Source organism: Podarcis raffonei, chromosome 9, assembly GCF_027172205.1.
Source record: "Podarcis raffonei isolate rPodRaf1 chromosome 9, rPodRaf1.pri, whole genome shotgun sequence".
Classification (NCBI taxonomy): Eukaryota; Metazoa; Chordata; class Lepidosauria; order Squamata; family Lacertidae; genus Podarcis; species Podarcis raffonei.
The window spans coordinates 66169225-66194694 of NC_070610.1; the positions used below are offsets into that span (position 1 = coordinate 66169225).

Sequence of the window (25470 nt, forward strand, 5' to 3'; positions counted from 1 at the left end):
GTTTACAATATAAAAACACAGATTTGAAGAATCACAGTGGAATCAGAAGTCCTGGAAGATGCAAGTGATTTTGCAAACAGGTCACAATGAGCCACTATCTATTCTAGCACCTCCTTCAGGCCAGACTGTAAAAGGCCCTTCCACTACAACACAGTGAAGCTGCAGTGGAAACAGCAAAGTATGCCTTATTTGCTGTATTCACCACCATTGAGCAGGCTTGGTGATCAGCACTCACGAGGGTCTGCTTGCATTCGTCTGGAGTTTTTCTCCACTTGTGTTCAAGCTCCTCTCCTGGCTCGTATTATTGCCCTCAGCTGTGTTGTATACCAAGGAGCCAGCTGGGCTCCATCAAGTGGAAGAGGGCACTCCAGGGTGATTGTGTCAACAGCCTGGGCCATCTGTATATTCCACGGATCAGCCAGAGCTTCAGCAGGAGAACCAGTTGTATTAGCCGTAAAGTTCTCTAGAGCCATCTGGAAACCAAAGGGATCTGCCAGCCTTGAAGGCAGACCATCTGAATAGGTCCCTCTCCTCCTCTGCAGGAGGGGGAAACTGCTGAACACCTAAATCCCCAACAGGAGGTGATCCAACCATGATAAGAGGCAGGTGTTAATATCCCCTATTCTCAGATCATGCTCTTCTTGCCCAGCTAGTACCTTGGGCTGGTGACATGTTGGAGATAGTGCCATGGTTGTCATGGCATGCCCTGAGTGAGGGGCCTCAGCATGGATGTTGATGTCCCTCAGGACCAGTCTGTGAAGTCTTCAACACCACCTCTGGGACCACCAATGTCAGCTCAGGCAGGTCCAGTTGCAGACACCCCAAATAGCACTGTCTCCTGCTTGAAAGCCTGGAGGGCTGCTTCCAGGTCAATGTAAACAGTGCTGAGCTAGAGGAATCAAAGCCTTGAATCAGCATAAGACAACTTCCTGGGAAAGCACTGTGGGGTTAATTAACCCTTCTGCCAACATCTTCCCCTCCTGCATAGAGGAATTGTCCATTACCAATTTCCTCCATGCTCTCAGCAGCCTTCTTGTGTAGGGTTACCAGACATCCCCGGTTCCCAGGGACAGTCCCCGGATTTGCAAATTTGTTCCAGGACAAATTTCATCTCAGAATGTCCCCAGATTTGCAAATCCCTGGGAAACGTGGCAGTGGCAGCCTCAGCAGCCCAGAGCCAGCCTGGTAGTGCAATTGGCTCTGACTGGCTTCAGGAGCTGCCCGCTGCCATGGCGCCCGCCATTTTGCCTGCACCACAGCAGCGAGCAGCTCCTGAAGCCAGCCAGAGCCAACTGCGCTACCAGGCTGGCCCCTCCTGGGCAACGGCCACCTGCCCATGACTCCTGAGCCTCCCCTGATCTTTCAAAACAAAGGGAGAAGGGGGAAGGAGATCAGGGAAGGCTCGAAAGTCACAGGCAGGTGGGTGGCACGTCGTTGCTCAGTTTTTTTAAAAAAACTCTGCGCATTTATGTTTCATAGGGTGTGAAAGAAGGGCTTTGCACCTTTATACAATATGCATGTGTGCTTGGGCCCAGGGTCTTTTGCCTCACCATCCCCACTACTGACTCCCTGTTGCTACTCAGCTTCAAAAAATAAAATAAAATGTCCCCGGATTCATCGAAAAAAATCTGGTAACCATATTCTTGTGCCCAATGCTGCACGTGGGGAAGGGACTGGATTAGGCCCCCCCAGCACCTCCCCATCCTTTGTTTGAAGCAAATCCCCGTAAGCTGTGTACAAAAACGCACGAGACCTTCCTGGGAAGAATTAAATTGGGAGGGCTGCTGGTTCAAATTGCTCTGGTTTCAGGCTTTTGTCAGTTGAGAAGCACACAGTGCCACATTCAGCCAAAGTCTGACACTGGAAGCCCAGTTCTGCCTTGATTACAGTGGCACTAGATGAGCAGATGCCATTGTCTGCAATGACAAGATGATTTTAAATACCAGCGGAGGCCGCGGTTAACTTCAACAGGGACGGCAAGCTTTTCCGAGAAAACAGCGATTGATGTGTGTGTTTTGTACAGAAAAGGTTTCCGATTAGCGTTTTGGAACCTTCCAAAAGTGTGTATCAGTTTTGCACACATGGATTCCCAAGGTTGCCTGTAACGGTGATGCATAATGTTTTTTAATCTGCGGCAATTTGCATGTCATTACCCAGAATGCCGTTTCCCATCATACAGCAAGGCTGTTTGTCTGCACTCTGGGGGGTGATTGAAGGTCTGGCCAAATGGCTTCAGAAGCACTGAGAGCTCTCTATTATCCCACCCTCCCTTCCCCGCCCCAGCCCACCACAATAACGAAGCACAATAATGGACTTACAAGGGATTTGAAGCAGATGCAGAGAGAAAGATAATTAAGATCTTCTTTCACTCCCTGGATGAAAGCAAACATATTTTTGCACACATGCAGATATGGCTCCCCTATCCCCAGTCCTGATTTCCTGCCCTGATCTATTTCCTAAAAATATATTCTCTTGACAAGATGCCCCCAAACCTTTTAAAGAAGGTGTTTGGCATGCTGGAAACCAAACCTGCCCCGTCCTGTAGCAGAAGGTGATATTTTGACATTTGGCTGTCACCTGTGGAAGCAATTTATGGAACCTCCTTTATGGTCATGAAGTTCCTTATGTTCATTACTTTTTCAGCAGAATTCATAAGCTGCTCAACCTATCATCTGTTTAAATGCAATAATTTTCTAAGCCCCTTGCTCTTTCTTTCGCTTGTAGGTACAAAAAAAGGTGATTACAAGAACAATTGTAGCAGAACTATTCCAACTGCTTTAATGTATGCTTTGTGGGTGATGGTACAAGACACCCGATGACATGTTGGTTTAAATGGGGATTCACATGACACAGATCATGGGTGCTGACCCTTTGAGCAAATTTCCTATCAGCTCCAGCTGTTAGTTTTACTAAGATACCCCACAGATCCATTTTCTTTTTGATGTATGACACCTCTGATTTCTTCCTTTTCTCTGTCCACTTTCCATTCTTCCCCTCCCCTGACATTTGGAAAATAAGAACAAAGACAAAAATTATACAGAACCCCCAAGTATAGACAGCAAGATTTTGTGTGCTGTGTTCTCCTTGTGCAAAGGAGCTCTTCTACTTTCTGCTGCACCTCCTGGTACCCCTTGAAAAGCTTCTGTTGAAGTTTGGGAGAATCTCTGGAAGGTGCAAATTGCAGCTCTGGGGGAGTTAGTAGACACCTTGAAATCTGGGTCCCAGCCCAAATATCCAAATTAGGTTTATTTTACATCAGGTGTGGGGATTTTACATCCAGATGTTGCTAAGCTACAACTTCCACCAGTCCTAGCAAGCATCTTCAATGATGAGAATTGCATCTCAGCAACATCTGGAGGGCTGGAGTTGCCCTGTTCTTAATTTGCATCAGTGTATTTTGTATGTGAACCTCTGCTTCATGAGCAGAAAGTGTGGGACGTGGGTCGCTCCCCCCCCCGGCAGAGGAAAGGGGGGGCACACTGACCCCGGCATCATCGGGGAGGGGGGTACATTGTGGCTGCCTCCCCGCGGACATGTGCTGCGCACCCCCCACCATGCCAGGCGCCACGCTCCGGCACGCACGTCATGCCCCCGTCTGCTCTCCGCCCCCGATGCCAGAGCATGTTGCCAGACTTTCAGAAGACATCTGAAGGCAGCCCTGGTTAGGGAAGCTTTTAATGTTTGATGTATTACAGTATTTTACTTTTTTTTTGGAAGCCGCCCAGAGTGGCTGGGGAAGCCCAGCCAGATGGGCAGAGTATAAATAATAAATTATTATATTAAATTATTATTAGCTTTGCCCCTGCCCGCCCCCCCCCCACTTTCAATAAATGTGTGCACATATACTTTCTAGGGACGTGGGTGGCTCTGTGGGTTAAACCCCAGAGCCTAGGACTTGCCGATCAGAAGGTCGGCGGTTTGAATCCCCGTGACAGGGTGAGCTCCCGTTGCTTGGTCCCTGCTCCTGCCAACCTAGCAGTTCGAAAGCACATCAAAGTGCAAGTAGATGAATAGGTACCACTCTGGTTGGAAGGTAAACGGGGTTTCCGTGCGCTGCTCTGGTGAGCCGGAAGCGGCTTAGTCATCCTGGCCACATGACCCGGAAGCTGTACGCCAGCTCCCTCAGCCAATAAAGCGAGATGAGCACCGCAACCCCAGAGTCAGCCACGACTGGACCTAATGGTCAGGGGTCCCTTTACCTTTACCTTTATACTTTCTAACCTGCATTAAGCTTTTAGAAGTACGGGCCCATAAGATGGTATTTATTCTGGATTCATCCAGAATAAACGTGCATGGCTATAAATACTCCGTTGTACTTGGAAGAAAGGCATACCATCAGAATATTTTTGCAGTTTGTTTGCTTCTTTAAAAACACCCAGTCAACGGTGACCGAGTGGAGGTTTTTGTATGTCAGATACGGAATTAATGTGCCAATAATTAAGAAGAATACTATCGTCCACGGAGCACTTAGCATATGGATAGCTTTTTAAAAATTAACATTAACAATATTTTGATGGCACAAATCCTTTTCCGCGAGGAAAACAGGACTGGATTCACCCCCACATTTGGTGTGACTGTATGAGTCCTTTGATTGACAGATACAGGAGAACGAGAGAGAAAATTCTGCCGTTCCTCCTGCTTGTCAGTCATTCAAATGAGCTTTCATCTGGGAAATTAATGAAGCTCCTTCTGTCAGGGTGGCTCAAGGCTTGGCCTCTCTTGGCCAGATTCCATGTTTAGCTGGCGACTCCCAGAGGCTCAACAATTCCTAGGAGATACGAATAGCCATCTCTTTGTAGGCTTGCCGCTCAGTGGCTTTCTGTAACACAGAGGCAATTACTTCTCTGAAAATAGAGTGGATTTAGGCAAGTGATGCTGCAGTAATCTGACAGGTTTGGGTTCTGATGCTGATATTATTGCTTCTTCATATCAGGAACAGAGGTGTAGTTATTGCCATCAAAATAGGGATCAAGCTGTATGGCTGTTTTTTTATCCCTCCAGGCAGTCTTAAGATGGCCATATTAACATTGCAGAAGTAGCTATGTCAGAATCGATGTGCAACTTAAATTTGAAATCCTTGAATGGAATAGGTCCCATGCTTCAGATGGGTATTTTTTTACCTACATTGCTGTCTGCAGAGAAAGCACTGGAGATAATGTTTCATCTGATGATTCTGTAGAATTCTTATGGTGCTCTGCATTACTAGCGGCCACCAACGGATGCCTGATTATTGTCTTCCAAAGCAACTACTCTATTCCGAACTTAAAAATGGAAAGCGTAATGCTGGTGGTCAACAAAAGAGGTTTAAAGACTGTCTCAAGGCAATTTTTAAAAAAAATGTAGTATAAACACCAACAATTGGGAAACACTTGCCTGCGAGTGCTCCAATTGGAGAACAGCCTTTATCAAAGGTGTCATGGGCTTTGAAGACACTCGAACTCAGGACACAAGGGAGAAACGTTCTAAGGGGAAGGCACGCTTGGCAAATCCACACCGTGATCAACTCATGCCTGGAAACCAATGTCCCCACTGTGGAAGGATGTGTGGATCCAGAATTGGCCTCCACAGTCACTTACGGACTCATTGTTAAAACTGTGTTTATGGAAGACAATCTTACTCGCCTACGAGGGATCGCCAAAGGAAGAAGACAAGGGTCCATTTTTGAATCCTGTCCAAATTGCATGAAATATACCCACCCTGTAAATACTTTTACAATGAACTGGAGATGTTTCTAATTCATACGTCTTTAGGCAACAGAGGCTCTTTGTTAGAATTGCAAGCCTTTATACCCTAACCCATTAGTTCTTTTTCCTGCACATAAGTGCTGATTTTAATTAAGGGCAGTTGAGGGTAAAAATCATAGCGCTGGTTGAGGGTGTGCTGGAAAGGGAAAAAAGGTCAGTTTATCAGATGACTCTCATCCTGCAATTAAACTCCTTGTTGAGAAAAAGGTGCCATATTTAAGTGGCTTTCAACCATGGACACGCTTACTTTTTGAAAACAGTTATTGGATTTCATCCAGCGAGGGCAGTTAAAACAAATCCTGAGATCTCTGGGTAAAGGATGGCATAGAAATAATAGAAATAGATAAATGATTTAGTAATCCAAGGCACTCATTAGTAAACCAGCTCCACCAGTTCCTGTTTTTCTTTTATCCTTCCTCCGTTTAAATCTCCTATAACCCCTGTTTTAAAACAGCTGCATTGGTTGACAGTTTGTTTCCAAGCTGAATTCAAGGTTGCTGTTTAAAGCCCTAAAAGAACTCAGGTCACAAATATCTGAAAGACTGCCTCCTTCTATACAGGCCCTCCTGAGATCAGTAGAGGAGACCCTCTTGTTTGTTCCTACAACCCTCAGAGGTTTGGGGGCAGCTGGCAGCCCGGGAGAGGGCATTCTCTGTGGTGGCCCCTAAGCGGTGGAACTCGCTCCCCACAGAGATGCTTCTGACACCTTCATTATACTACTGTTGAAGAATGCTAAAGGTGCACCTCTTTACCATAGCTTTTGTCACTTGAGATTTACGTTCTTTAAAGGTAAAGGACCCCTGACAGTTAAGTCCAGTCGTGAACGACTCTGGGGTTGCGGCGCTCGTCTCGCTTTACTGGTTGAGGTAGCCGACGTTTGTCCGCAGACAGTTTTTCCGGGTCATGTGGCCGGCATGACTAAGCCGCTTCTGGCAAAACCTGAGCAGCGCACGGAAACACCGTTTACCTTCCTGCCGGAGCGGTACCTATTTGTCTGCTTGCACTTTGACATGCTGTTGAACTGCTAGGTTGGCAGGAGCAGGGACCGAGCAACGGGAACTCACCCCATCAGGGGGATTTGAACTGCCGACCTTCCGATCAGCAAGCCCTATGCTCAGTGGTTTAGACCACAGTGCCACAGTGCCATTTAACGTTCTTTAGGACCCACCTTATTTTTATGGTTGTAAGTTGTTTTAATATTGTTTTGTAATACTGTAACCCGCCCTAAGACCTTAGGGTGAAGGGCAGGTAAGAAATAAATCAATATTATATATTATTATTAGGCCTCCAAACCATTAATAACCAGTGTCTCAAGTCCAGCAGACCCTCCAAGTGGCCGTAATTTCCAGGGACAGTCCCAAAGTGTTTTATCTGACCCCGGAATATCTGGCTTTTCCTTAGGACATCCTTATTTTCTTTGGAGAAATGTTGGAGGGTATGTTACCTGACCCCCAAGCCATCTGAAAACAGCCCTGTATAGGGAAGTTTTTAAATTTTTAATGTTTCATTATATATATATATATATATATATATATATATATATATATATATGTTGGAAGCTGTCCAGAGTGACTGGGGCAATGCAGTCAGATGGGCGGGGTATAAATAGTAAAATTATTATTATGGAATAATAATATTATTTCTCCAATTTTCACCTGTGTATTCCCGGAGACCTGGAAGGTATTTTTGTGATTCTGAATTGTGGTCTCCTGCTTCAGACTCCAATATGATTGGATTAGTTGATTACTTGTCTAGTAATTACCCTTCTGAGGGGGATATAATCCCTAGAGAGGGGTTTTAAATTATCAGGAATGCAGTAGGGTCAAACTATTTATAAATTATTCCGTTTTGGGAATGCTGCCAGTGTGATTCCATCAGGGACTGTTAGAAGAAGGATAGGCACCTCACAGCTAATTACCATCCCATCAGCCTTATCAGCATTGTAGCTAAGGGATATGCTAAATTCCTACTTCTTAAACTTGAGAACAGTCAGTAGAAATGACAACTTTGCAGAGAAGAGAGATTGTTCAAATGAAGAGAACGTAAAGGAATGCAGATGTTGGCAAAAAGTGTTGTGTTCTGCCTCGACTGTCTGAGGCACTCTAGGCCTCAGAATGCCAATTGCTGAGAATTGCATACTCTCCAAGGTGACGTGACCCAAATCTAGGACACCATCTTCCAGGTCTGAAATCCTGCAGGAGTCATGTGATCTGCAGGAGATTGCAAACCCAGAAAAAGTGCCTTCTTCAGGCATAGCACATAAAAATGGGCATTTTGGGGTGCCACACAAGATCGCAGACCCTAAAATCCTGCTTTCCTCTGGGCGAGATCTTGGCCCAAAATGGCCACTGTGCTCTCTCCGGGAAAAACGGGAGGTCCCATTTTTCCCTGGGGCAGTTGATGGGCATGGAATTGCAGTTTGCAGGCCTCCCACAGGCAAATGGTTGATCAGTGTGTGAACAGGATATGGGCCACTGGTCTGAACCAGCAGGCTCTTCTTAAGTTCTTATGGATTTAGGTGAAATTACTCAACTTTTGATTTATGGTGCTGGAGTCCCATGGACTGCAAGAAGATCAAACCTATCCATTCTTAAGGAAATCAGCCCCGAGTGCTCACTGGAAGGACAGATCCTAAAGCTGAGGCTCCAATACTTTGGGCACCTCATGGGAAGAGAAGATTCCCTGGAAAAGACCCTGATGTTGGGAAAGATTGAAGGCACAAGGAGAAGGGGACGACAGAGGACGAGATGGTTGGACAGTGTTCTCGAAGCTACCAGCATGAGTTTGACCAAACTGCGGGAGTCAGTGGAAGACAGGAGTGCCTGGCGTGCTCTGGTCCATGGAGTCACGAAGACTCGGACACAACTAAACAACAATACCACTCAACTTCATTCTTTTGCACCTTTTGTACAAGTATGCACTATTCCCCCCAAAATACTATTCTGTGACTTTTGTCAATTGAAGGTCGCAATTCATACTCTTGACTGATGCTATCCAAAATTGAGGCCTGTTGTTTCAGGTGAGAACCCTTCATTTGAATTCCTGCCTTCATAATTGGTCACTGCCATCAACGGGCAACCTGAGAGGCCTTATATCCGGAAGCTGTGGTGTTAAACAGGAGCACATTCACACATCTCTAGTGTAATCTGCAATCCACAAACCAGTTACACTGGCGACTCAATGAAATCTATACGACTTAAGTAAACTTACTAGAGAGTCAGCCCCATTAAACTCAGCGGAATTTTGAGTAAATTGGCTAGGGATTGGGTTGAAGAGAGGAGGAGGGACTTCAGAAAGCTGGGATGTGAGTCAAATGCAGCTAGGGCTGCTGGACTCAATCTTGGATGAATTCTGATATCAACTGATGTTCTTCACCTCTCAAATTAAAGCATGGATCAGATTTTGCAGTTCTTTCAGTTTTGTGATGCAGCTCTCTCCTCAAAAATGCAAGGAAAAATGCATATTTTAGAATAAGAAATCTGAAATTATTCTAATGAGAAAATAAGGAGAGAGTGGGAAGTCTTTATAAATTATATGAAGAGAACTGATTCCCAGATTTATACTTGGCTTAGCTTAGAATAAAAATCTCACAGATAATTAGAACATTTCTCCAAAAATTTAACCATTACAGACAACCAGTGATGTGAGGAATAAAGATCTACCTGGAGTTAGTTGGAAGTCAATTTATCATTATTGTCATCATCATTTTCTCTCCCCCCTTTCTTTTCTTTTGTGTGTGTTGTTTTTCGTTCTTTTTCCTTTTTTGGGAGAATATAATGTTTTGTATTTTTTATTGCAGTTTATGTTACTATATTTACATTTGTGTAATTTTGTTTTTGCATTTTCTTCAGTTTTGTTTTGTTTGTTCGTTTTATTCAACGTTTGTTGTGTGATGTATAAGTATAAATAAATAAATAAGATAAAATACATGCATATTTTGAGATAAAATACATTTAGAAAGGCATAGTTGGAGAGAGCGAGAACATATAGTTTGACAAAACATTTTCAAAGTAGCGACTTAAATATGATTTCCATGCGTATTTCTTAAACCAAATAATAACATATCAATGCCAAAGTATTCATATATAAAGAATATTTTTTGTCCAGCCTTCAACAAAATGATCATTGAGGGGGTTACAGTATAATTAAAACAGGGACCTCAACACCTGCAAAGGGGGCACTGACCAGAAACAGAATGATTTGTCCTAATTGATTATTGATTTACACATAATGGAGAAGCAGAACCCCATGTACCCACCCTCTTGCTGTTTTTAGAAGAAGCATCACACAATTTAGGTGCACACACACAAATGTGCCTGCCTTTGTCTGCTTGCCTGCATCACCCATCCTAGTTGACTCCATTCATGGACGCCTTTCCCTTTGGTGAATGTGTTTGCTAGTCATAAGAAATGATTGCACTGGGAGAAGAGTCGGCAGAAGAAGATTGGAAAAAATTTAAGGACTATTTATAGAAATATTGTAAAATTAAGGAATGTTGAATGGTGTTGGATTGAAATTGAGTGGTTTCTAGCTGTAAGGATATAAAGAAATATAGATGGGAAAAAAGGGTTTGAAAAATAAGGTAATAATATAAGCTGTAATGCTTTAAATGAAGGATTTGCTGAACAAATAATCTTAATTGGAATACGAGGAGGAGAAGTATGGGGAGGTCTGAGAAATTTGTTATGGAAAAGTACGTTTTATGAACTATATGTCTTTTTTAATGTTTTTGTTTGTTCTGTTTTTGTTTGTTTGTTTAAAAAATTGGAAAACTTAATATTTTTTTTTTTTAAAAAAGAAATGATTGTACTGGAGTAAACTTGGATGTGCATTGCGTGACCAGGCGCGACAGCCCCAGCCCCCAGGGAACGTGGGAAAGGAAATGAAGACTCTGACAACGTTATATGGGATTAAAATTAGGCCACAACTTCATTAAACTTCCGAATGTAGGAAGACCTTGGCTTAGGCCTTGGGCCTGTATCCCTCCCAACCCCCCAGCCGGGGAACTGGGGCACATCAGGGTAAATGGGATGCTTTTATTTAAAATGCATCACTGACTTATTTGTGGGGTATAGGAATTCGGTCATTATTTCCCCCCCAAAATATAGTCCAGCCCCCCACAAAGTCTGAGGGACAGTGGACCCTCAGCTGCTGAAAAGGTTTGCTGACCCCTGTTCAACAGCAACCAGTCAAAGATCGTAGCAGCGCCCGCTAAACAGGAGGAAAAAGTTAACCTGTAAACAAAAAACATTAACAAAGGGAGGGTGAATCTCCAGAGCCATCTGTGTGGCTAATACCAGCTCCTCCCCCTATTTATAATGGGTCTGGCCCCACTTCCCAGGAAATGAAACTTAAAGCTGAGGCTGTGCGTGAACCTCTGAATAATACACAAGTTCCCTGGGAACTGTAGCACCACATGCGATCCTGCAGAAGGCACTCACAATATAGTATGAGTGCTCATTGCAATGAATTTTTTTTTAATACAAAGAATATCGACTCATTATAAAGAGCATAGAAGGGAAAAGTGGATGTGTTAATTTAATTCCATTTTTATAAATGAAAAACCATAAACTTCAACTTGGAATGGTTAATATGAATGACAACAAGGTCTACCAGAGACATCTATCCATGTTCTAGCTCACTCTCTGCCTGTTAAAGAGCATTTTGCTGTACAATAAATTAGTGCATCGCTTGGCTTTAACTTGTCTGAATTTGACATCACGTTGATTGCCTCTTTACCCTCTTCCCGGTGTGGAGATTCCTGCTCTGACACATTTTCTCTTTTGGTTTCCTTGCTCCAGCTAGCCAAGCCAGGGACCTTTTGTCAAAGATGCTAGTGATTGACCCAGCCAAACGGATATCAGTGGATGAAGCCTTACAGCATCCGTACATTAATGTCTGGTATGACCCAGCAGAAGTGGAGGCGGTAAGTGAAACATTGTCCTTTACACTAAGCTTTTCCGGTTATCACAAACCAGCGTTCAGCTAGCAATGCGGAAGGAATTTGTTCAGCTTGCATTTTAGGGGAAAGCATTTGCAAAAAAAAAGAGAAAAGTATTATGCATGCATTGTTGCACACTGCAATTCTCTGCTGCTGTTTCATTACAGTGGTACCTCGGGTTACATACACTTCAGGTTACATACGCTTCAGGTTACAGACTCCGCTAACCCAGAAATAGTGCTTCAGGTTAAGAACTTTGCTTCAGGATGAGAACAGAAATTGTGCTCTGGCGGCGTGGCGGCAGCAGGAGGCCCCATTAGCTAAAGTCGTGCTTCAGGTTAAGAACAGTTTCAGGTTAAGTACGGGCCTCCGGAACAAATTAAGTACTTAACCAGAGGTACCACTGTATTCCAAAATTGTCTGCTTTTTTTGGTGATCATTTAAATTGTACTTATTTCACTTAAACTTTTGTAAAACAGCCTGAGACCGTTTGATAAAGGATGGGCTATAAGTACAAATAATAATAAATATAAGATAAACGCACACAAAAATGTGGGCAAATTTTCTGTGCCATTTTTTAAAAAAAGCTACAGATGCGGAAATGGGTTGAACTGAGCTTAAAGACTGCAAAAATGAGAAACTGTGAGAAACTGAAACAGTTTCCTAATTCTGATTTGAATACGGACAAGTTTTTCCAACTCGCTGGATAATGTGCAACTGATGTCTTTATATTCTAAATCATTTCTGTTGCATTATTCTTTTTTTAGTAGAAGTGGGTGACTAAAAAGTGGCATGGGGAGGGCAGAAGTTTCTGGGGTTTGTGGCTCTCCTGGACTACAAGTATAAGACACTGGAGGGAGCTGAAAAGCAGACTGAAATCTATTTGTCCTGTGTCACTCGTCAGGCAACAGTGTGATGAGCGCCCCCCGTTTTTCTTTTCCATCCTATTGATTTCCCCCAACTCAAAAGCTTCTCCAGTCCTCTGGTTCTGTTGTTTGTTTTATTTGACCAGAGTCCACAGCATTGGCCAATGCAAACCTTTGCATAGACTCCTTGCCTGGATTTCGTCACTTTGTGACTTCTGTTAGCTCTGTAATTCTAATTCTAATAATGATGAAGAAGCTAGAACATGATAAAAAGTTGGCAGAGTTACTGTTTTTATCTTTCCCATAATACCCAATGCGATGATAAGCAATAGGACAAAATGAAATAATCTTTTTTACAATATGATGATGATGATAATAATAATAAGTAAAAACATGGTGCTATTTATGAATATAATTATTTCCCCTACAAGTCCCTTCCTCGACAGTAATAGCAAGTTCAAGAAGATAAAACTGCCATGGTGAAACAAATGCTTTAAAACGAATAGAAGAACAATAATGGCAGAATGTAGAAAAGGGTGCATTGTAATAATAATAGTTAAGGAGAGATGGCAGTATTGCTTAGTTGTATTAAATAGAATAATAAATGTGGAATATAATCTGGTAACAAGTAATAAGTAAGACAGCAACCAAGTAGATTATGCCTCATAGGGAGTACTGAAAAATGATATCCTGAACTTTCTTCTTTGAAAAATGAATAAATGGGCTTCGTTTTTCATTCAGTTGATCGTTTTGTTGTGTCTCCGCTCACGTTTTGGTTATGTCTGTGAATTTGATCACATAAACCATATTCCACCATATTCTTAAAAGCTATTCATGAATCCATTTTTTGTCCGGTTTGCTTAGTAAAGTGCTATCAGGATTACTTTTATCTTCAGACTATTTTATCTGCATTATTTAAGTGACTTTGCCAACACTATTTGACTCATCCCATTAGGTGTCAACTACTATCTGAATATCAGTTTTGTAATAATTTTCTTTGTGGTTCTTATGTGGAGTATTTTACATATGTTTGTCCATGTTTCACACATTTCACCAAACATAGCCACCGCTACAAAATATAGTAACTCCCACTGAGTCTGGAATGCCCTCCCTAGAGAAGTCTGACTGGAGTCTACATTGTGATATTTTCTGTAGCCAGCAAACGCCTTGTTCTCCCTTTTTCACCCTCTATTTTGAAAATGTGTTGGTGCAGTCCCGTTTTTCTCTGCTGTTGATTTTTCCTTGAGGCCCTTTTCATTTCTTTCACAGCTTGCACTACAGTCTTATTGTTATGTTATTGTATTTTATATTTTTATCCTCGGTTTGCTGAAGAGTTCAGAGAGCTTTGGCTGTTGGCCAGCAGAGAAATGTAGTTAATAAGCGAAATGAAATTAAATAAGAAATAAATGAATCATTAAGAGGTTAACTGGAGTAGAATGTTGGAGGAAATGGAGGAAATGGAATATTTTCTTTCCAGTCACAATCTGCAGTTTTGATGTTGGTAGTTAGTAGGAAAGGAGAACGAGAATAGCAAGCCATAGTAGTGCCATAAGTGTCATTAGTTCTCCATTTGCCCTCTGGGGGAAGAGGTCAGGTGTTAGTATGCAGTTACAGGAGGTATAATCAATCCTAGCAAGCTTCACAATGCGCCCTAGAGAGCATCTCATAATCCTTTCCAATGCCAGTGTTGCTGTGGGAGTAAATTCATTAGCGTTTGCGAGGTGCTCAGTTACCATAGCGATGAGGTACCATATGGAGAGACAGGTCACAGTCTGCAAGCTTGTGTCCTTTTCTGCTTTGACAACGGGACCTGAGAACTTTGGAGTTGCATATGGCGAAAGGCTGCGTAATGCTAATCAGTAATTATCAGAAGTTTGCAGTCATTTATTCCAATACATTGCAAGGCGAATAATTCCACCACTTTTGTTTTGAATTTACAGCACTCTCTTTGTCACACAAGGATACACCAGCGCCTAGTATTTAAAGATATGCTTAATAGCTAGCTCTATGGGAGCACAAACTCACTCAAAGGTTTCCCTCCGGTACAGTGTTTGTGTCCTCTTCCTTCCAGCTGCCTCTATGTTCTGCGCTCTTCATTAAAATACTTAAAATGAGCTACAATTCATATATAAAAATCCATTTATAAGCAACCATGGCTGTGATTGTGGGTAAGAATGACCCTAGCAGGTGAAAGCCGTCTGAAATCGAAATGTCTGTTGTGAAAGACGACCAGAGATAGGGAGTCATCATTGTCTCTCGGGGCAAAGATATCCAAAAACACTGGTGCGGCCGCTGAAACACTTATGCAGTCAATTGCAGCTGTCTTTCCTCTGGGCAAACCATCCCCAGGGATGTAATTACTTGTAGAAACGCACTGTGTGAACCAGTGGTAAACACAGATGCCCTTTGCAGTGACAGTCTCCCCAAAAAGTGCTGTAGCGATAATGAACATCGCTGCAACGGAAGCTGTTGTGTTACAGGTTACATTCAGATGGTGCCCTATTCCATCTTCCTGACTTTTCCTTACCAGTTAATTCTCACAGACCTCACCCTCCACACCAACCGATTAGACCAGGGGTGGGGAACATTGTGGGCCAACTTTGACGGGGGGGGGGCAGGGCAATCCACATGCCAATCGGGTGATGTAATTGCGCTAACACATGATTGGCAGGTGGATTGCCCCTACACCTGTTTACCATACTTTTTGCTCCATAAGGCTCACCTGACTATAAGGCGCACCTAGGTTTTAGAGGGGGAATTCAAGAAAAAAACTATTATTTAAAGGGAGCGCTGAGCAGAGCCTGTGTGCATCCCAGGCTCTTCTCAGCGCTCCCTTTCATGAGCCGCGTGGAGCATGTGTGCGGCGCTTGTGGGTTTTTCCCGGAGGAGGGAAAAGGGCAGCCTCACTTTCTCACTTCCCCCACCTCCCGCAAGAGCCACACACTCTTTAAAGGGAGCGTGGCTATCCTTGGCTTTTGTGATGAAGGCTCCCTGCTGCCCTGTGGAGGCTTTGTGCCGCTAAGGCAGAAGCTAAAACAGCTAGAGGGAGTGCTGTGCATCGCTCTCTCTAGCTGTTCTGGCATCTGGGGTAGCCTGCGAAGCCTCCACAGGGCAGCGGGATGAAGGCTCCCCGCTGCCCTGCGGAGGCTTTGCGGGCTACCCCAGAGCTGCTCAGGAGCTTGTCAGGGCTGGCGGGGGAAGCCGGGGTCCCCCCCCAGCCCCAAAGAGCAGCTCGGGGAGCAGTGGACAGGCTGCACGCAGCCTTCCCGCTGCTCCCAGAGCTTGTGGGGCTGGTGGGGGAAGCCCAGGTCCCCCCCCCCAGCCCCAGGGACCACACATTCACTCCACAGACATTTCCTCTTAGTTTTTAAGAGGAAAAAAGTGTGTCTTATGGAGTGAAAAATACGGTAATTCTCAACATCAGAGGCAGAAAGAGGGAGCATGTGAAGGGCCGCTAAGCCTGCCCTGAGCCGATCCTGTCAACATTTTACAGTCTTCCCCTGCTTTTCCTTTGCTTCCTGCCCAGTGCCGGTAATGCAAAGGAATGCCAGCCTCTCTACGCCTTCACAAAAGCTTCCGCTGCCCTCAAGGTCTCTCCAAGCCTGCCTTCCTTCCGTCCTCACTGAGCCTCCCACTCTTCTTCCCATTGACCTCACCAAGCCTGTAGCTTATCCCTCAGTATTAAAATTCCCAGCACTCTTAACAAACTACAGTTCGCAGGATTCTCTGGGGGCAAACCATACGTGTTAAATGTGCTTTACATCTGACTACTGCTCACATCGGGACGCAGGTGGCGCTGTGGGTTAAACCACAGAGCCTAGGACTTGCCAATCAGAAGGTTGGTTGTTCGAATCCCTGCGACGGGGTGAGCTCCCGTTGCTCAGTCCCTGCTCCTGCCAACCTAGCAGTTCAGAAGCACGTCAAAGTGCAAGTAGATAAATAGGTACCGCTCTGGCAGGAAGGTAAACGGTGTTTCCATATGCTGCTCTGGTTCGCCAGAAGCAGCTTAGTCATGGTGGCCACATGACCCGGAAGCTGTACGCCGGCTCCTTCGGCCAATAAATCGAGATGAGCATGCAACCCCAGAGTCGGTCACGACTGGACCTAATGGTCAGCGGTCCCTTTACCTTTACCTTACTGCTCACATCAATTGATGAACACACATATTGATATTTATTAATGATCACACACATTGATATTTTTGTTTTTCTAATTGTCTGCAGGCTTTCCCCCCCTTTTATTCTGTTCTTCTCGAAAGCTACACAACCCCAAACTGGGAATTTAATGTGTGCATAATACCCATCATCTCCCCGGAAGAAAAATATCCACCCCACCACTTGGCCTACTAAACTTGGCTGTGGGAGGAAAAAGGAAATAAAGCCAAAAGTATCAGATTTACACAAGGGAGCATCTGAATAATTGGCTGAAGCACAGCAGAGGAGAACAGGGAGCATTTAAATATATATCTGAAGCTTGGTCTTTGTAGCAAATGGCAATGGTTTTGTGTCAAGAGATTAACCTAGAGGTAATGACCCCGGACATCTTCCTGGTATTTACAGCATAAGCTTGCAAGTTGAGGACAAAGGAAGGGGGATGACATTCCAGCCAAGGTGCAGAAGCCAGAGCCAGTTAAACACTCATTTTATAAGCCCATTTTAAAAAGTTCACCATCTTTTCATAGGCTACAGAAGAGCAATAAAATTATGATGCCTCATTCAAATGGCGGGGAGTGTAACGCCTTTGGGAAATGGCAGAAGGAAGGCAAAAGCCTTCTTTCTCTCTCTCTCTGACAGGTTTAAAAAGTTGTAGATGCTGGTGGTCTTTCTTTAAATGCCAGGCTGTGACCTGCTGCTAACTAGAGGGAAATGTATATTATTACTCCGGCGACATGCTGCTCATTCACAATGAATGAAGGACAAGCTGGAGACGGATTGTAGGAAAATACAACCAAACGCCAACCTGACTTTTTGACCTCTGAGTACTAGTAAACAATTGCTTCCCTTGTGCTGCCATTTAAGAATATATTGACTTTTGACTCCTACTGATTGGAGTGTTTGCGATGTGTGGTAGAAAGCCTTACTTATTCCACACACTTATACCTTACCGATTGACTACAGGCCACCATTCTTGAAATATTGGCTGTACTACACGTTTTCTTAACATTCATTATATTTTAGGATTAGGGTTCCCAGGTTGACATTACAGTGGTACCTCGGGTTACATACGCTTCAGGTTACATACGCTTCAGGTTACATACGCTTCAGGTTACAGACTCTGCTAACCCAGAAATAGTGCTTCAGGTTAAGAACTTTGCTTCAGGATGAGAACAGAAATTGTGCTCTGGCAGCGCGGCGGCAGCAGGAGGCCCCATTAGCTAAAGTGGTGCTTCAGGTTAAGAACAGTTTCAGGTTAAGAACAGACCTCCGGAACGAATTAAGTACTTAACCCGAGGTACCACTGTACAATCCAAGATGCTTCAAATGCATTTGTAGAACAGCAACTAATATTTTGTGGAAATAGAAGAATTGTCGCCATGCTTTAGGAAGATACTGACTTTCCATATTTGTTCCAGGCTGTTTTTGTGATGGAGGAGAGTTCTTGACTTCTTGTATGAGGGTTCCCAGGAAGCATCTGGCTTGGCTACTTTGGGGAAAAGATGGTGGAATACAGGGTGCCTTATTCTGATATGGCAAGGCTCTTAGGTTCTTACATGGCATGGTTCCACGTTGTTTGGGGCTGATTCACATGACACCCTGCAAATGGCCAGATGTGGTTTGAGTGAACTGAAGTATTCAAGATGGTTGCTTGACTGCTCAATCGGCCTCCTGTCTTTCCTTTCCAAACAAGCTGATAAAGCAACAAAGTGGTAAATCACTCATAGAAACCCTCTGCAAGTAATTCAAAAACCCACTCCTCATCATGATCATCATCATCATCCCTCTGCTTGTTTGCTGCCAAACAATTAATAATAATAATAATAATAATAATAATAATAATAATAATAATAATAAATATTATTATTATTATTATTATTATTATTATTATTATTATTTATTTATACCCCGCCAATCTGGCTGGGTTTCCCCAGCCACTCCAGGCAGCTTCCAGCAAAAGATTAAAAGTACATTAAAACATCAGTCATTAAAAACTTCCCTAAACACAAACAAAACACCACAAACAAAACTTCCCCTTCACAACAAAACACAAGAAAATCAACAATTAGCAGAATAACTCAAAACAGTGGCAGTAATAAAACAGCAATGTAAGAGCATGTAGAAAAACGGCATAAAAAGAAACAACATTCTGGTACTGTTAATGGCAGCAGACACTAGAAAACCCAAAAAGAAACAGGGGAGTTTAGTTTTACCTTGGCTCTAGAAGTTCTAGTCATTCCTTCCATGCACACGACAAATTAGCCAAGAATCAAATTAGTCTGGTCAAGTATCACTGCCTCAGCTTCTCCAGGGCTTCACTGCCTCTTGGGTGTCACCCATTAAGGTGGCATTAAGGCTTCCAAAGGCATGTAATTCTTTGAGGTTACATAATTATGAATGTGCATTACAGCAGACTGAAGGAAGTCTCTTACATACAGCTGAAACATGCAGAGACCTCTCTAAACATGGTTGGGAAGATAGTCTGGTCCTGAAACGGACTGCACTGATAAGGCTCTTCAAGATGGGTTCAGAAAGCTTTAGAAACCCGCTTCCTTCAGGGCCTGTTGACTGTTTTTGTTTAAATTGCCACTTCCCCAAAAGTTACTGGGGAGGGATATGCATGTAATCCAGTGGGCAGCATGTGGAACTGATTCCTGAATTTGAATCTCTGCTCTGCCATGGGTGGCCTTGGTCCAGTCAGTGTTTCTCAGCCGAATTTACCTCACATGCTTGTTGTAAGGGCAAGGCACTGCTCTGAGCTCCCTGGGTGAAGTAAGGTCAGCATAGAAATGTGATCGATAAATATCTTGCCCCCTGATCTTTCAGACCTGCTTGGTATGCCTTCTTCCTGCGCGATTTTCTTCTTTTTTCTTTTCTGTGTGTAGGAGTGCCACGGCACACTAAACTTTGACATTCAAAACCCCTTTGCCAGCGCTCTTCGGCATAGCATTTGGGTTCTTTGCTTGACTGATGATTCCTGCTTGGGCATCTTGGTATTTGAGATAGCTCTGGACAGCGGAGGCCCCAGCTAGGTCATCTGTTCCTCAGCCTTTGAGCCATCCATGAGTGTGTAACTGCATTTTCATTTTACCCTACTAAGGTCTTGTTTATGTCCCAGGAAAATGCTTTAAAACGTAGCAGCTTTATACGGATCTGTAAAATTGTATATTCTGTTCCATCTTGCAGATATCTGCATTCTCACCTTCAATCTCCATTTTCTGTAGTAGCCAGTATAGTAGTACCTCGGGTTAAGAACTTAATTTATTCTGGAGGTCTGTTCTTAACCTGAAACTGTTCTTAACCTGAAGCACCACTTTAGCTAATGGGGCCTCCTGCTGTCGCCGCGCCGCCGCTGCATGATTTCTGTTCTCATCCTGAAGCAAAGTTCTTAACCCAAGGTACTATTTCTGGGTTAGCGGAGTCTGTAACCTGAAGCGTATGTAACCTGAACCTATGTAACCCGAGGTACCACTGTATTCACAATGATTCTAGGAAAACCTTCTAGATAATCCCTTTTCTAATGGATCAGCAAAACCTTTCCTGAACCTCTTCCTCCAGGAATGTATATTTTCCTCAACCTTTTTAAGGTTGATCTCACGTTAGAATTTTACACGTGTCAACATTACAGATCCATGAAGGTCTATTGTGTTCTGCAGTAGCTATCTGCCATTGTAATCAGAAGTGGCCTCTTTGAGCCTGTCCACACCAGAGTTTACGATATGATATGATATGATATGATAATCTTTATTGTCATTGTCCCATACAGAACAACGAAATTGAAAAATCTACATAAGACATTCAAAAACCAACAAGCCTGCTATCCCAGCTATCCCAACCTGGTTAGCCCCCTAAAAACTCTGATACCCCATTTTTAAATACCATATACTCCCATATAGACTCCTTACACTGCCTTTAAAACCAAAATCGCATTTGGTTTGAAACTGTTTCTCAGGCGGCCAGTCCTAGTCTTTATAATCCTGTACCTTCTTCCAGAAGGCAGAAGCTGAAAGAGATCATTTCCGGGGTGTGCACTATCCTGTGCTATCTCTGCAGCTTTCTTATGGCACCTGGAAGCATAGATTTGATTTACTGTATGTTCGCAGCTGTTTGGATTCCCATTTAATCTGCGTAGTCTAAATGACATTGCCCTCAAACAACTCCATGCTTTCCCCTGTAAATTCAGGTTTACCTGCTATGGGAACAATCCAGTAAATTAGGGAAAATGGGACTCCAAACCACTTCACTTGAGGTCAAAGACAATTTGTTTCAGTGTTTTGGGGTGAGTGGATCCACTGTCACTTTCTGCAACCCCCCGTTCATTGCCCAATACATCCTCAAGGCTTCCATTTACATACAATGGAACAGGCAGAGTTGGGTGGAATAATGCAGGAACATTGAGGAAGTGCCACAGAAGAACTGATAAAGTAGTTTGGTGGTGTGCCACTCCGCACCTGACACCAGTCTCATGGCAGCTGCTTATTTGGAGGAAGAAGAGGAGAGGTGATTCAGCAGCAAGGTTGGTGCAGTGCAAACACATCAGCAGATGCAGTGGATTGGCTCCGCTGGTGTGTTTGCACTGACCAGGGTTCAGGTGAGTGGTGGCACCCTATCATGCAACCCATCACTGTTCAGCTTTAATGCATCAATGACCTGTTGCTGTATACAGACACAACAGAAAAAGCAGTCAGGAGCCCCAAGCTAAAACTGTGCCACATTTTGTGAGTATTTTTGCCTTGGAGATTTGTTTGTAATTAATCTTTGCTATATCAAAATAATCTCTGTAGGCTTCCAGCTGAAGGGAACTGGTCAAGCTGGAAGTCAGTGCTGCCTCAGGACTTTTTGTTTCCGTGGCAACCGTAACCATGGCTACCAGCATCTGTTTGGAGCTGTAAGGGGCAAGCATGTTCAAGCTCCTGTGCAAATGAAGCGATTCTCTGAACATGGTGTGCAATTTCCTTCCTAGCTAGAAAGCATTTGTCCGAGTCTGTGGACTCCAATTTTAAGCTAGAAGATTCTCCGATAAAAATGAGTGTGGTAAAGAACTATCTATGGGTGGACAAATTAAGGTACTTCATCAAAAGTCATAACTTAGAAATGGGTCCTGGTTTTTTTTTAAATTAGTTTTTATTGAATATTTTTGTGTGTGTGAAACAAACAAATAAGCAAGGAAAGGTACATGTAGCAAACTGAATTTCCCCAACTCAACTCCATAAGGGGCAGAAAAAACTACATTCATTCATTTTCTCACGCAAAAAGCCACAAATTCCTGCACCTCTCCTCCTCAGAGTGAGGATGGGGAATTCCTAAAATAGAACTATACACAGTGGGTGGCGCTGTGGTCTAAACCACTGAGCCTCTTGGGCTTGCCAATCAGAAGGTTGGCGGTTCGAATCCCCACAATGGGGCGAGCTCCCGTTGCTCGGTCCCAGCTCCTGCCAACCTAGCAGTTCAAAAGCATGCCAAAAAGTGCAAGTAGATAAATAGGTACTTCTCTGGCGGGAAGGTAAACGGCGTTTCCGTGTGCTGCTCTGGTTTCTGTGTTCCATTGCGCTAGAAGCTGCATAGTCATGCTGGCCACATGACCTGGAAAAACTGTCTGCGGACAAATGCCAGCTCCCTTTACTTTTACCTTTATATCTCCAACCAAGTGTGCCACATAATCCCATACATCTTAGATTTGGAACGAAACAATGGGTGCACATGGAGATAGAAAAATGGGTCCTATTGATGGAAACCTGGGTTACTGAAGGAGGAAATTGCCCTCTCCTCCTCCTCCTCCTTCTATGTGTACAACTCTAAAAGGTAAAGGGACCCCTGACCATTAGGTCCAGTCGTGACCGACTCTGGGTTTGCGGCTCTCATCTCGCTTTGTTGGCTGAGGGAGCCAGCGTACAGCTTCCGGGTCATGTGGCCAGCATGACTAAGCTGCTTCTAGCGAACCAGAGCAGCTGCACAGAAACACCGTTTACCTTCCCACCGGAGCGGTCCCTATTTATCTACTTGTACATGACGTGCTTTCGAACTGCTAGGTGGGCAGGAGCAGGGACTGAGCAACGGGAGCTCACCCCGTCACGGGGATTCAAACTGCCAACCTTCTGATCGGCAAGTCCGAGGCTCTGTGGTTTAACCCACAGCACCACCCGCTTTCCACATCTACACATGCTTTAAAGACACTCTTTCCCTAACATCACTAATGAAAACTACATCTGAAGGAAAAGCCTCTCTCAAACTAAGTGCTGTTGTTTTGTTTTTTAGCAGGATGAGACTTCCTACGGGGAGAGAGGAGGAAATGATCATTCTTGAGTTCTGGATTCTTATCATTTGCCTTACCTCCTCTTTGATGTCAACCATAGTGGCACAGCTTACATGGCATAAAATGCAGCTCAGCCCTCTCTGATCTCTAGAGTAGGCTGCCTAATGAAGCAGACAACAGCGGCCGCTCTTGTGCAAAGCCACAACCCTCAGTCCCCTTGGGTTTTCCTCCTCGCCTGCCTCCCCCCACCCCAACCCCACAGCCTGTGCTCTTTGCTTTGCCCCTCATTAGCAAATGCAAGCTCTAGGCCTGGCAGATTTGCTGAGTGACAGGCTGTCAGACTCGATCAACAGAGAGGCTCACTGCCTCTCTGTTGTCATGGGCCATGAAATATACTCGAGAGTGGATTTCATGCTCTTTATTCAGCTCATCGTGATGAGGAGGAATGGAAGTTCCCTCAGAATGTCTGCTTTATATACATTACTTACACAATGGGCCCCATGTGATTAGCTAATTCCAGGATTCACCTGTAGGCCAATCAGGTTGCGGATTCACTTCCACCTGGAGCTGGATTGGGTGGCCCCTGTGGACCACTCAGACTGCTGCATTCTGGGTCCTATTGTTCTAGGACCAATCAGACTGCTGCATTCTGAATCCTATTCTAGGACCAATCAGACTGCTGCATTCTGAACCCTATTGTTCTAGGACCAGTCAGACTGCTGCATTCTGAATCCTATTCAAGTCAGCACATAACAGGCTACTTCCATGCTCTGCTCTTAGCTTGAGCGAGAGAGCTTCGTGATACCAGAACCGGCAGGAAAAAGAAGGCTCTGGCTGGGATTTCAAAGGCTTGGCATGACACAAGACTCAGACTGATGGGGTGGTTTGCAGAAAGGAAGGGGCACGAGTTCATGAGGAAATCAAAAGTTGGGGCTTTTGTAACAATAGGACGAATCTATGGCTGCATATGGAGCATGGGAGAAATTCACTAAGAATATTGCTCCACCAGTGCATTCCTGGTGGAATGAGCTGCCCTCTCCTCCCTGCATATGCTGTTCTGGGGGTTCTCCTGTCCCCCACAAGCCAAATTGTGGGGCAAGAGGGGCTTGCAGGGGGAGGAGAGGAGGGAAGCCCTGTTACACCAGCAGAAGGCCTTGCACAGTTTTTCCACTACAGTAATGGGACTGATTGGGACGCGGGTGGCGCTGTGGGTAAAACCTCAGTGCCTAGGACTTGCTGATCGCATGGTCGGCGGTTCGAATCCCCGCGACGGGGTGAGCTCCTGTCTTTCAGTCCCAGCTCCTGCCCACCTAGCAGTTCGAAAGCACCCCTAAGTGCAAGTAGATAAATAGGTACCGCTTTATAGCAGGAAGGTAAACGGCGTTTCCGTGTGCTGCGCTGGTGCTGGCTCGCCAGAGCAGCTTCGTCACGCTGGCCACGTGACCCGGAAGTGTCTCCGGACAGCGCTGGCCCCCGGCCTCTTAAGTCAGATGAGCGCGCAACCCTAGAGTCGGACACGACTGGCCCGTACGGGCAGGGGTACCTTTACCTTTAATGGGACTGATTAGTGCAGTCATCTGTTTCTTTCCAGGAAAGTGCTATTTCCATAATCGCAGCCGCCAGGAGGTGGCGTGTTAGACATTTGTATGGAAGTTCCTTCTTACACCCTTTGAGTAGGGGTGTAACAACCCGATTTAACATTTATGCTCTTTAATCCTGGCATCAAGTCGATGAATGGCCTGCCCATAATGACTCTTGTCCCTTGGAGCTCCCTCACATTGCAGCACGGAGAGGACTGCTGCAACAGAAACGGGTCCCTTTTTCCATTTCCTTGATGTTTTGGCGTTGAAACTGTCCCATTACGTCTGGGCTTAATTTCATTTTGTGCTCCTATTCATCTGACCTCTCTTGTGGTTTTTAAATCAACAGCCACCTCCACAGATATACGATAAGCAGCTGGATGAAAGAGAACACACAATCGAAGAGTGGAAAGGTAATCTCATTTTTTTCAAAAAGGTACTTCTCTGAATGTCCTTCTCTGTTTCTTTTCTGTTGAGGGCCCCATCCCCTGGTTCATCCTGCTGGAAGACACATGTAGGTGGGGCAGGAACTGGTGGTGGGCGGAGCCGAAGCCAGTGGGGGGCAGGTCCAGAGCCAAAAGTGGGCGGGATCACCCTTTTATCTCCTTTTGCCACCAAAATTTCTCTTTCTTAAGGGACGCGGGTGGCGCTGTGGGTTAAACCACAGAGCCTAGGACTTGCAGATTAGAAGGTCGGCAGTTCGAATCCCCATGACGGGGTGAGCTCCCGTTGCTCAGTCCCTGCTCCTGCCAACCTCGCAGTTCGAAAGCACATCAAAGTGCAAGTAGATAAATAGGTACCGCTCCAGCGGGAAGGTAAACAGCGTTTCCATGTGCTGCTCTGGTTTGCCAGAAGTGGCTTAGTCATGCTGGCCACATGACCCGGAAGCTGTACGCCGGCTCCCTCGGCCAATAAAGCGAGATGAGCACCAC

At 44.6% G+C, this 25470-nt stretch overlaps 1 protein-coding gene across 10 annotated transcripts in view; it reads left to right on the forward strand.

Moving 5' to 3' along the window:
• The window catches only part of MAPK10 (mitogen-activated protein kinase 10), a 232692-nt gene that overhangs the window by 200655 nt on the left and 6567 nt on the right, over window positions 1–25470 (forward strand). For all 10 annotated transcript variants that reach the window (XM_053404162.1, XM_053404165.1, XM_053404157.1 and 7 more), the window contains 2 exons: window positions 11546–11670; window positions 24888–24951. In XM_053404162.1, coding sequence (XP_053260137.1) covers window positions 11546–11670; window positions 24888–24951 — 189 coding nt within the window. The remainder of the gene's footprint in view (window positions 1–11545; window positions 11671–24887; window positions 24952–25470) is intronic.